A 13157-nucleotide genomic window follows, 5' to 3' on the forward strand; every position below is an offset into this window, starting at 1 on the left:
GTTGTTAATCCAGAACAACAGTTGAGAGACGCTCAGTCGACCTGCAGCCCGTCAGCTGCAGCCACAGCAGCAGAGTGAAGGAACAATGACAGATGACTGTCGACTCCATCAGCCATAACCCTTCACGTGGTCACCTGTTGATCCTGCTCAGGTAGCAGCAGGTGGAGGAACAGTAACAGCCAGAGTACTACGAGTACTCACCCTGTACTGCAGTAAAAGTACTGATAGCACACTGTAAAATACTCTGTTACAAGTATCAAAACATGACTTCAGTCAAAGTACATCGATTAATTGACTGACTGTCTAATTGTATCAGCTGTAATTACATCATACTTTATAAACTCTCCAGGTGTGTACAAACATCAGATGTGTAAAGTAACTAGCAACTAAAGCTGCCAGATAAATGTACTGCAGTAAAAGTACAATACTTTCCTCTGAGATGAAGTAAATATGAAAGACTCCAGTAAAGTACAATCACTTCAAAGTTGTCTTCTATTACTTGTAGTAGTAGTAGTAGCAGCAGTAGTAGTAGTAGTAGTGTAGTACTGTAGTAGTACAGTAATAGTACTGTAGTAGTAGTACTGTAGTAGTACTGTAGTAGTACTCTGAGTCTTCATGATGTTCAGTGATAAAAACTCTCAACGTTGAATTTAATGAATGAACGTAAACACCTGGTGATCCTGCTCTCTGATTGGCCGACAGACACCTGCAGAGCGGAGGCTCTCCAGTTCAAACTCCACACACGGAGCTGATTGGACGGGCTGTCATCGCGCTCCAGTGACGAGAGCCAATCAGCAGGGAGCTGAGGATTGTTGAGTGCAGGTCAGACTTCCTGTTTTCAGCTGGCGGCTCTGAACTGAAGTCATGTCAGGACTCGTCTGTGAGTCAGCCGCAGTAACTGTAACTGTAACTGTAACTGTACTTCACCTGAGTATTTCTGCTCCTGACACACTTCACTGTAGTGACTCATCACTTTAATCTGCTTTTTTAGATTAAAATAACAGAATATAATCTAATAATCTAATAATCAATCATTCTTTATTGATCTGCTCAGTGATGACGTCAATGAAACCTTCAGCAGCTGCAGCATTAAAGTGATGAACACATGAATGCATCAATAATCATCATCCTCTAATCAAATATGTTATTCTGATGGCAGCTGTTTGATTAATGAGTACTTTTACTTTTGGTACTTGGTGATTCGCAGCGTGCTGAAGATACAGGACGGACCGAGACCTCTGGAGGAGCTTCATGTCTCTTCATGTTTAATTTGAAACTTTATAGTTAACAAAAATAACATTCACGATACGATACGGTTCGGTTGGATCATGTTTGGGCTTAAAATATCTGGTTCTGTCGCCACAAACACGGCTGGAAAATGTCTCCACGTCTTATCAAAAATATCCAGTGGTTTGACACTTACAAATGTCCAAACGCAGTCTTGAACAGTGGTCTGTGGCTCGACTCATAAACATGTAGCGTGACGTGACACATGTTGTACAAACTGATTTAAAGTATCGTTGTTTGCAGCTTTTCATTCTGCCGACTGGCTGCAACACCAGCATGAAGCAGGAGGTGGTCAGTGAACGCCTCACGGTGCGTTCTGGACTTCATTAAGTGTGAATGTGAAGAGGAACGAGCGTCTGTCTGTGGAGGTTCTGGTGACGGGCCGGATCAGCTGCAGACTCTGGCTGAAATGTGGGCTGACGTGACTTCTCTGGGCTCAGTGAGTCAGGATGTGAGGCGGCAGCCTGCAGGGACGAGTCTGTGAGAGCCTGTTTAAAGTGTAAACTCCTGATTGAGACTTTTCAGCCCGCTCTCTGTTTCCTCACACTGTTCTGTCAGACTTTGCGCTCTGAAGAACAAGACAGGATTTAATCACATCAACAGTTTCTGGTTAACTGGCTTCAGTAGGACGCCGAGGTCGCCGAGGTCGTGTGCTCCAACACACTCCTGGAAATCTTCTGTGGCGATTTCACGTTCTGCTTTTACACACAGAGACATGTTGTGTTTTTTGAGATTCAGATATTTTTTAGATTTCTGTCCATCCTGGTGCCGACTCACTCAGACATCATGCAAACATGAGCATCGATTTAGACCACGTCCACACGGGTGTTTCTGAAAACGAAACCTTTTCTGTGTGTTTTGTCTTCCGTACATGTGAACGTGTTTCAGGTCACTGAAAACTGCTTCGTGGTGACAGCCTGCGTTTGTGTTTTCATGTCGACGGGAATCCTTTTGAAACCAGAGGAGGAAAAAAAAGTGTTTTGTAAAACACCTGTGGACTCGGTCTGACCTGCCTCTCCTCTGATCTAAGAGCTGATTGGTTGAGATGTCAGCGTTTTATAAAAACTCTTCATCTTTTGATGAACTGTGAAGATTTTATCGGTCGGATCTGGAAATGTTGTTGTGTTAACAGAGCAAATGTGATTGGTTGGTGGTCAAATGAGACATTCTGCTCATTTTCTGGTTCATATTTTTGGTGTCTACGAGAAATATGGACTATATTTATCTAAATTTGAAACAATCAACACATGTATTTAATTTCCCCATTTAATGAATTCAATTATTCATTTTTAAATTGATTTATTTCTGTATTTATTTCTGTTTTCTTTTTCTTTTGCATTTTTCAAGATAAAACTTTAATAAAAATGAAAACACATTTAAAAAATAATAATAAAAATATAAAAAATAGTAAAACAAAAGACTCACTTGTGTTGGTTTGTTGGTTTGTTGGCAGTATTACATAAAAACTAGAAACATGGAGGCCTGAAAGAAAGAAACAAGCATCTCAATTAATGCCATTAAATGATCCTAAAAATAAATGTGGGCATTAATTAACTTATAAAATATGACTTAAAGTGATATTAATGATTTAATTTACCTTTGTATTAATTCCCCTACTTATTTACTTTCCCATTTGTTTTACCATTTTATTTATTCAGTTTTAAATGTATTTATTTATTTATGATGTCTTATCTTGTAAAATGGAGGGAAAACATGACAGAAATAAAAACCTACATTTTAAATATGAATAAATAGAATTATTAAGCAAATAAAACATGAAATATCAATTTATGTCACATTTGATAAATTATTTATTTATTTATTTATTTATTTATTCATTTAATGACTTACTGATGAATTTATTGAGCCATTTTTTAATTTTATTTTTTGGCAGTTTCAGTCCTCCATATAAAAGGTTTACTTGCTTGAATGTTCAAAAACACTTTAATTTTTCTCAAGACTGCTTTAAGTCCTGTTTCTTTAAATAAACATGAAATATGAAAAAGTTTAATAATGAAAATCGAACCAAAAGTACAAAAGATCTATTTTACAAAGTATTTTAAATAATACAAAATATATATATTTTATATGTAGTAACATTTATACGATTAAAAAACCCACAAACAAATACCAAAATAAATATTTAAAATATAAGTATACATATATAGTATATATTATACTAAAAATATTATACTGAAAATATTCTAAATAATTAAATAATGAATTATATATTTTTTTAAATTTTAAATGTTTAATGTTCAAATTCAAAATATCTATTAAAATATGAATATTAATTATTAATTGATTGATATCTTTTATTTTTTTAATTTGATTTAACTGATCAAATAAAGACTTGAAAAACATAAACATTAACAAAAAACAAACCAACAAATATTTTCATTTAAATAATTTCCAGGTTGAATCTTTGTGAAGGTTTTTGTGCAGTTTTGCTGACAAGCAACACAAAAACTGCTCGAATATAAAATAGAGAAAATATTAAAGAAATCTGCAGAAACATCTGATCCGATCAAACCAACAGCGGCAGACGGAGCTCACCTGTCCAGCTCACCTGTCCAGCTCACCTGTACAGCTCACCTGTCCAGCTCACCTGTCCAGCTCACCTGTACAGTGACACTGTGAGAGTGTATCAGTGACATGTTGTCTGAAGGAGGTGAAGCACCGACATGTCCTGTGTGTGTGTGTGTGTGTGTGTGTGTGGTGTGTGTGTGTGTGTGTGTGTGTGTGTGTGGTGTGTGTGTGTATGTGTGTGTGTGTGTGTGTGTGTGTGTGTGTGTGTGAGTGTGTGGTGTGTGTGTGTGTGTGTATGTGTGGTGTGTGTGTGTGTATGTGTGGTGTGTGTGTGTGTATGTGTGTGTATGTGTGTGTGTGTGTGTGTGTGTGTATGTGTGTGTGTGTGTGTGTGTGTGTGTGTGTATGTGTGTGTGTTGTGTGTGTGTGTGTGTGTGTGTGTATGTGTGTGTGTGTGTGTGTGTGTGTGTGTGTGTGTGTATGTGTGTGTGTATGTGTGTGTGTGTGTGTGTGTGTGTGTGTGTGTGTGTGTGTGTATATATGTGTGTGTGTGTGTGTGTGTTGTGTGTGTGTGTGTGTGTGTGTGGTGAACATTCCTGTGTGTGGACCTCCTGGCTGAGCTCCGGGCCCTGCAGGCTGCAGCCGACGTGACTGAACAGAGATCGGGTCGTCGGCGCTCGTTCAGGCTCCGTCATGTTCGTCCTGAGCTGGAAACTGTTGAGAGGGACGAGTTCACGCCTCCGCTTCACCGTTCACACCTTCAACACTCGGATACTCTCCTCTGCCACCTCCCTCTGTCCGTCTGAAGCCTCTTTTTAAACTTTACACTCGTGTGCAGCTGCGGAGGAAGTATTCACATCTTTACTGCAGTAAAAGTGTAAAAAAACACACTTTAAAATACTCTGTTACAAGTAAAAGTACAGTCAATATACTTAATTACTTTCCATCCAACCGAGGCCCAACACAAGTACTAATATACGTATTATTTTAATCATCTCATACTGCCAGTGGTGGAAAAGGTATTCTTTACTTCAGGCCACAAAGTAAAAATACTTCATCCTGCTCAAATCAAACTGCGTCACCTGACTTCCTCCTTTGTTGGTGTAATTATGACTCCGGCCTCTAGAGGTCGCCGCCTGACAACAAACGTATCACCGGTCACGATCAGCCGCTTTCACAGTCGATCAATATGTCGTTTTAATGATGGAGGCGGTTTGTTTCATTTGCTTCTGTTTTTATTTACGTTCCCCTTTGTTTTTAAAACTTTTATTAATTAACTTATTCATTTTTCAATTTCCATTTATTTGTTAATTTTAGATTTAGGCAGTTTCTGTCCTCCATATGTTTCCTCTTATGATGGCCCATAGTTATGTTTCCTGTTAGGAGGCGACCTCTGGTGGCCGTAGTCATTATTACAGCAGCAGGAGAGGAAGTCAAAGAGGTCACGTAGGGACGAGGCGGGTCAGTTTATTATTTTCAGTTAATAAATAAATAATTAAATAAAAGACGGAAACTTGGAAGTTAAATAAATTCAGAAGAAAATCCAAACAGAAATATCAACAAACACTGTGAGTCAATGTGTGGTATTATAAACTGGTTACTGCAGTATTACTTCTGTATTCATTGCATTTCTCAAGAGAAAACAAATAAATACACTAATAAATGTCAACATTTATAAATTAATATATAAGTAGTAAAACAGATGATTGCTCATGTTGGCTGGATTAGAAATATGGAAATAACTGCCAATATCACAAATAAAGAAATGAATAAGTTGCTCAATAAATAAGTAAATATGCCATTTAATTCACCAGAATTACAGTAAAAATAAATACAGGCATCGTTTATTTATAAAATATCTTGTAATGTCTTTTTATTTATTCTTTTTAAAACATCTTTATTTACGTATTTTTTAATGTCTTATCTTGTAAAATGAAAGTATTACAGAATAAATCGTGTTTGATGACGATTGATTGATTGATTGATGATTGTAGAAGTACTCACACCCTGTACTAATACTATGATTTGAAGATACTCCATTACAAGTAAAATTACTGCTTTTATAATACTCCTTCAGTAAAGTACAAAAGTATTATCAGATAAATGTACTTCAAAAGTAACTTTATTCAAAAAAGCACTGATGCAAAGTAACTAGTTACTGCAGCTGATACTCAAGTAAAGTACTTCTACTTAGTAAATTCAACCTCCAGTTAAACTGGGCTGTAACTCAAACTATTACCAAGAACGACGGAATGTAACTAAGTACATTTACTCAAGTACTGTGCTTCAGTACTCTTTTAGGGGAACTTTACTTAAGTATTTTCATTTTATATTACTCCATACTTCCACTCCACCACATGCTGGAGGCAAATATTGTACTTTTTACTCCACTACATGCATCTGATATCTTTAGTTACTAGTTACTTTACAGATTACATGCTGCATCAGAGCCAAAGTATCAGCTGACTCACAGTTTATACATACATGTAAATATATGGATCAGTTACTTTACTGATACTTAAGTACATTTAATATCAGATACTTAAGTAATATTTTTACACCATATCTTTTACTCGAGTATGACTTTGGGGTACTTTTGACCACACAGATTACCAGCGGTAGAAGAAGTACTCACACCTGTACTTTAAGCAGCAATACTCAAATTTAAAGATACTCCATTACAAGTAAAAGTACTGCATTTAAAATCCCACTTCAGTAAAAGTACAGAAGTATTATCAGATAAAGGTACTTCAGAAGTAAAATAGTAAATATATTTACTATTGAACTTTTATTTGTACTTTTGATACTTAAGTACATTTAATATCAGATACTTTAAGACTTTTACTTGAGTACTCTTCACTTTTACCAAAGTAATATTTTGACATAATATCTTTACTACACAGCGGTAGAAGAAGTACTCATACCCTGTACTAATACTATGGTTTGAATATACCACAGTTCAAGTAAAAGTACTGCTTTTATAATCCTTCAGAAGTATTATCAGCTAAATGTACTTAAATAAACTTGTAATTAGAGTATTTATACTTATAACACTTGTTTTTATTTCCTGACGTCATTGATCAGATTTATCTTCTTTCTTTAAACACATTTTTCTCTGTTTTAATATTTCTTCTCTCGTCTTTATTGTATAAACTTTATTTATTATTGATGTTTCATGTGAAGAACTTTGTCTTTGTGATCTGACGCTGTATAAATAAAGTTATTATCATGTTGTGACCTCTCACCTCGACCAGAGAATCATTTTTATATATTTTAATATTTATTTGATTAATCAAAGAGTCCTGCAGGTGAAGTTTAAGAAAATTAAATACTTTTGTTTTTCTTAGTTGCACTCGGAGTTTTGATAAAAGCTTAAAAGATTTAAATAATTTATTCTCTTTAAAAGAAGCTGTTCAGTTAAAAAGTTTTTATTTCTCTGATATTAATCATATAACAGCTGATCAGATTGATCTTAACTCCACATTTAACCTTTAATAATTAAATATATTTATTTAATTTGATGGTTTTCTGTATCTGTGATTAAATGTGGTGCAGTAAAATATTCATCCCGTCCTGAAGGAGTTTTGAAGCGTCAGGTAGTATAACATGAAATACTCAAGTACAAATACCTCACAAGTGTATTTAGTTACTTTCCAGTGGTGCTAACCTTTGACCTTTGACCTCTGACCTCTGTAAAACCTCCTGCGGTTCACGTCCACCTGAGCGTCTTTGTCTTCCGGCCGCTGAGAAGAAGAAAACGAGCAGAGATACGAAGTACAACTCACAAAATAAAAGTCCGGTTTATTGTCAAACAACAAACTTCGCACATACATCAAAACAGGCCGTCATAAAACAAAAAGTCGCTGACAAAAACGAAATAAGAAGGAAAAAGAAAAGAGGCTCTTTTCTTTGGCCTTACCCTCCCATACAAACAAACTAGTTATGGTACAGCTAAAGTACATACATTAAATTTACTGGAATGCTCTGAGTTCAACGGCTTAAGAGGTTGTTTTTTTACTGTTTTTACATGTTTTCCCTAGTATCTGTTGAGATATCGTAACATGGTCAACCAAGTAAAATCTTTCGTTAAAGAAGCACCGATTTGGTCTGACGAGATCGCTGCCGGGAGAGAAACTGACCCCCCCTCCTAACAATATGTACAAAAATATAAAATGTAAATAAAAATACAAACAAATTCTCCTTTCGTGTTGTTGTTGTTGAAGAGAAGCCGGATTTCTGCGTCGATGTGGTGGCGAGTTCCTCTAGAAAATTTGTTTTGCAGTTTGAGGGGAGATCGAGTGTGTGTGTGGACGTGGTCGATGTTTGTTGAACTCTACTTGCTAATGACCATGTTGGATTTTTTTTTTTATTATTATTTTTCCTTTAAATCAGTCCTCCAGCCCCTCCACCTGCGACATATAAAAACAGTCAGAGGTGAAGAATCAGGAAGTGGTTCAGCAGGATGGCGCGGGGGGAAAACGCATCAATCGTCATCGTCGGTTTTCTGCTTCTTGGTTTCGACGTCGTCCTGGAGGAAGAGAAGAAGAAGAGAGTGGGTTAGTCGAACGGTGAGATCAGGAGCTGATTGGTCGATCAGATTGCTGGCGGTGAGGGTTTCGCCGTCTCACCTCGTCGTCGTCGTCGTCATCCTCAGCTGCCCGTTTTGTGCCGCCCTCGAGCTCGTCCTCGTCGTCGTCCTCGTCTTCCTCCTCACCTGCAGGACGAGAAGTGTGAGATGTTTCTTCGGGAAACGACGGAGCATTTTTTTTAAAAAACGCGTGCAGAATATTCTAGCTACCTTCTCCGTCGTCTTCCTCGTCTTCCTCATCCACTTCCTCGTCCTCTTCGTCATCTACGTCGGGCTCGCCGTTCTCCTCGTTCTCCTGAAACGCAGAGAAAGTTCACTTTCTGAAGACTTTCTGAAGCTGTCCGGATAAAAGTTCAACATTTCATTCAAAGTTCAGAGGAAGTGCTTCTGAGGAGGAACACCAGAGTGGTGGAGAGACCGGGTTGAGGCGATGGAGGTTACCTTTCCGTTGGTGGCAGCATCTTTGCCGTTCTCCTTCTCCTCCACCAGCTTCTTCTCTTTCAGGTCCTGATGAAAACAGAAACAGAAAAATATAAATATATTTTAAAAATATTTGTGATGCGTTCAGGAAGCAGCTGGTGCGTGAGCTCGTCTACCTGCCCTTCTACCTGATGGCCTAGTTAGTGGAGCCCCAGTGCATGCTGGGAGCTGCACATTTCTCAGCCCTCTCGCTGTCAGAATGAAGCCTTCCTATTTAAACACCATATTGGTCTCTGCAGATCCTCCCCCCGTCCTCCTCCTCCCACTTCATCCCTTCTAATGTGTTGTAATCTGATACTTTGATGTGGCCCCCGGGGCACTCTGGGTATTGTAGTCTTTGCGGGCTGCCGTCGCTGCCATATGTCACGAGACACGCCCGGGAGAGGCACTGCAATACCCAGGATGCACTGCTCCGTTTAAAATAACACAGGAGGGCGCAGGAGCGGGGGGGGGGGGAGGAGGGAGGAGAGAGGAGGGGGAGGAGGTGGGGGGTGATGGAGGAGGAGGAGGCGGTGAGCGCGGTGCACGCTGCTGCTGCTGGCCGCTCGTTGTAACGGAGGCTGGAGGACAATAGAAGACGACACATGGCAGCCGAGAGAAGCGGCCGGGAAAGCGAAAACGAGGCGGCGCGTCGGGACCGGAGCCGCCAACACACCGTCACAAACACCTTGAGGGGCTTTCTGCCCCGCGCTCAGACCGGAAAACCGCCCGCCGAGCCTATTAATAGCGCTCCGTTTCCTCGTTTTGCCGACATCGTCCGTTCTCAGCCCATTATCCCCGCTTCACGCACGCCCCGCGCATCCAACACATACACTGTTATTGATTAATTACTTCACATAATCTTATTGGTTCAAATCCATTAAGCTGTTTAGCAGCATCGGCAGGAGACAAATGCGGTTCAGCTGAGCACGGAGGCTCCGCGCACTCGCTCACCGAGTGTGCGTAAAAAGGCGCTTGTGCGTAAAAATGCTCCACAACTATATTTAGTGTCTGAACAGGCACGCCGGATTATCAGCGGTAATACCAGGCCCGGTTCCCCTCGCCACCTTCTCCATATGTTCATTTGTTATAATCACTCATAATTATTCAGCTCGCTGCCGCTCCGACTGTCTGAAGCCTGGATCCTTCTCCCCGCTGCTGCCGCCGCGCAGCCCGGCTCCCCCCGCGGGGGCTATTAAAGTTTTACCCGATCTGGTCCAAAGTCCAACTGGACGGAAATTAACATTTAAAGAAGCACAAAGACGGTCGGATAGACGGAGAGAGCCCAAACGGTGACGGGTAACAAAGAGGGGAAAACCAGCACCGTCACATCACACCTCCACAGCCCGGCCACACGCGCGCGCACAACACACACACACACACACACACACACACACACACACACACACACACAGAGGAGAAGTGGGCTGCATTACAGAAAAAGAAAGAAAAACTTTTCCCCTGAGATAAACGCGCCCTGCAAACACGCTCAGAACCAGCAGGAGAAGGCGGAAGCCGCGGCTCAGACTCTCCGGTGAGCGGAGGCTGAGCACCCGGAGCCCGTTCACGCAGCAGCAGCAGCAGCCGACCTTCCTGAGTCGGTAAACAAACCGGGTCGGGCGGTGCGGCCAGGCCCGCTGGTGCCGTTTAAAACCCGGGGCCATAAACAAATACATTAGCTGCGAGCGCTGGAAGAAGTGGAGAAGCACGAAAGTTGACATCTGTGTGCATTACGCACCGCCCGCTGCCTCCTCGCTGCCCTCCATTCAAACGGACCAACTTCGCAGCAGCAGCCCAGCTGGAGAGCCGCACGAAATCCCGTTCAGTCCGCTGCTCAGCCTCAGCAGCTCGTTATCCCTCTATTAATAAAACAACCCGGGATATCAGCGCTGCTCTCCTCGCTGGAAGCGGATCGGACTTCAAATTAATTCGCACTAAGCTGCCGAGAAGATGTGGAAATAAAATGAGCAAATAGGCGCGTCGATGAGCGACGAGCGCGGCGCAAAGAGCTCAAAAAGCTGTCAAGTGTGTGTTGGAGCGGCGGCTGGTCGGCGCCGTGTCGCTCCGGACCTGCTGTGCGTGTTTCGGAGAGGAGAACCGAGCCGCCTGGATAAACAAAGAACCCGCGCAGACTGTTACTCTCCGGACAATGAGACGCGGACTGTAAACGCAGCCTATTTCCATGATGCGGTGCCGAGACCCCCGCTTCATCTCCACAAGATCCCCCAACAGAGTTTTAGAGGAAAAGACGTGAACACCGGCTCTTTTTGTTTTTCACCCCCTCCGGCGCGTCCGACTTCGAGTCCGAATGAGCGCGAAGCGACGACGGAAGGTTTTTTAAAAATCTAGGTTAGAGCCTGGAGGAGCTTTATGCCGCTGAGGGGCTTAGAGAGACGCGGCTCCTGCTGGAGGTGTGCGGCGGCTTACCTTGGCAGAGATATCCGAGCCGGAGTCAACTTGTGTGTCTGCCATTGTTTTAGTTCAATAAAATAAAGGACGGCTGAAATGAAAGGTTGAAGAAAGTAAATCCCTCTCCTCGGTTTGTGGATCAATCAGTATTATATTGTGCCAGTGGCCAATGCTGCTGACGGCCGAGCCTTTAATATAGGCTTGTGGGCGGAGTCGAGAGGAAGCTGTGCGGCCGCTGATTGGCTGCGGGCTCCACAGAGGTGTTCTCTTCGCGCGTTGGAGTGGAACAATGGATAGAATTTCTAAACCGGGAGGCCACGCCCCCTCCTGTCCGCCGCTGCAACTGTCCTTTCTCCACAAAAACAATAACCCGCCGATCAAAGCCCGCAAAACGGACCCGACCCGACACCCGCGCGCCCGTTTCTACACGGTGACACCGACAAAAGTGCGTTCACACCGAATTACGCACTAAACATGTCGCGCGGGCAGCAGCTCCGGCTGACGTAGTGTCACAGTTTGATTGATTGATGTTCGTCTGGTCGAGTCAAGCGGCGGCTACACGGCTCTTTCTCCCGCCCACCGCCCCGCGACGAGGGAATACAAGGCGAGTCTGGAGGAAGAAGAGGCAAAATGTCGGCGGCGCGGACGGTGTTAGCGGATCAGAGCTTTTAATGACGTTACTGTCAGCTCATCAAGTCGCCTTATGAACACGATCAATCACATAAAACGGCTCAGAGGACGTGAATGTGCAGCACCGCCGCCATGTCTCATCACAGCTCGCCCCGCCCCCTTCTTCTCTTCCCGACGCCCATGTTTGAAACTCCCTCACTCATCTGTGGATGTGCGCACTTGACGCTTTTTTTTTTTTTTTACATAACATCCCATAAATTCGTGCGCCAAGGTCGATGCACGAATAAACACACAATCTCCGTCGAGCACCGTGTACATGAGACATGTCCCCGCCGTGTCACAGTGTGTGCAGCCGTGTTACAAGTGAGCTGGTGCAGGGTTTTGAAAAAGTGCCGGTGGCCTCATTTCCTCCGTCTCCATTGTTAAGAGCCCACAAATGCCCCGTCGTGGAGGGAGAGAGAAAAAAAAGCAGTGCGACATAACAGACATGCGATGAGACAAGTGCAGGAAACAGAATTATAATGTGCTCATGAACTGACACGTTATGAAACACAAGGGCAAACACGTATTGTTTCCTTACCGAGGTCTGAACTCATTTTACAAGCTGAACATGAGAAGGACAAAGCGGCAAAAAAGCAGCCGCCATTACGCGCTCATGATGGGGGATGGGAGCGGAGTGCGGTCCGGTAACAGGCAGCCCACATTCACATTCTACTCTGATGACGCACTCGGCCGCTCAGGGCCGCTCCGATTGGTCGGATAAGTGGAATAAACACGGCTTTTGCGCACGACGCGCGCTGATTGGCTGCCGCGGACGTCCGTCAATTCAAACTGGGCTCCCGTCGGCGCGCTGTAAACTCCGGCTGCGGATCGCGGACGTGGACTGCGGCGCGCGTGTGTGCGCAGCATCAGTGTAGAGTTTCACTTCATGTTACCTTTTCCCCATCCGCCGCCGAGCAGAGGCGCCTGTTGCCGCCATGATCTCCGAGAGCCTCGTTCATTATGTGTAATTGCTTGGAAACGCTCGAGCTCTTCATGTTTCATTCAGCTGTAGTATGAAATATTAAACCGCGCGAGGCGGAGCGGAGACGGATCCAACAGGACCAGACTCTGCACAGCATCCCCTCATACCGTGTTTTCACCGGCGGAGCGTTCACACTGAGATGAACCAGCTCAGTGGAAACATCTCACATTCAGGAAACCGTGAGAAGACCTGTTGGACACCTCACGTCTCTTTAGGTCCAGTTTCTAAAGA

The 13157-nt window shown here is 42.9% G+C and overlaps 1 protein-coding gene across 2 annotated transcripts; it reads right to left on the reverse strand.

Annotated features, from left to right (window-relative positions):
- Nucleotides 1-7591: 7591 nt before the first annotated feature.
- On the reverse strand, nt 7592-12918 carry ptmab (prothymosin alpha b). 2 transcript variants are annotated; one of them, XM_084368665.1, is made up of 5 exons: nt 12838-12918; nt 8846-8911; nt 8615-8699; nt 8445-8530; nt 7592-8344 (listed from the first exon to the last, which is right to left on the reverse strand). In XM_084368665.1, exons 1-5 carry the CDS (start codon nt 12901-12903, stop codon nt 8300-8302), a joined length of 348 nt encoding a protein of 115 aa, XP_084224791.1. In that variant the 5' UTR covers nt 12904-12918; the 3' UTR covers nt 7592-8299. The 2 variants fall into 2 exon arrangements, with proteins under 2 accessions (XP_084224791.1, XP_084224792.1); XM_084368666.1 differs by lacking the exon at nt 12838-12918 and adding an exon at nt 11291-11589.
- Between the last annotated feature and the right edge of the window lie 239 nt (nt 12919-13157).

The sequence above is a fragment of the Pagrus pagrus genome (genome assembly GCF_965226575.1).
Source record: "Pagrus pagrus genome assembly, chromosome: 12".
Taxonomy (NCBI): Eukaryota; Metazoa; Chordata; class Actinopteri; order Spariformes; family Sparidae; genus Pagrus; species Pagrus pagrus.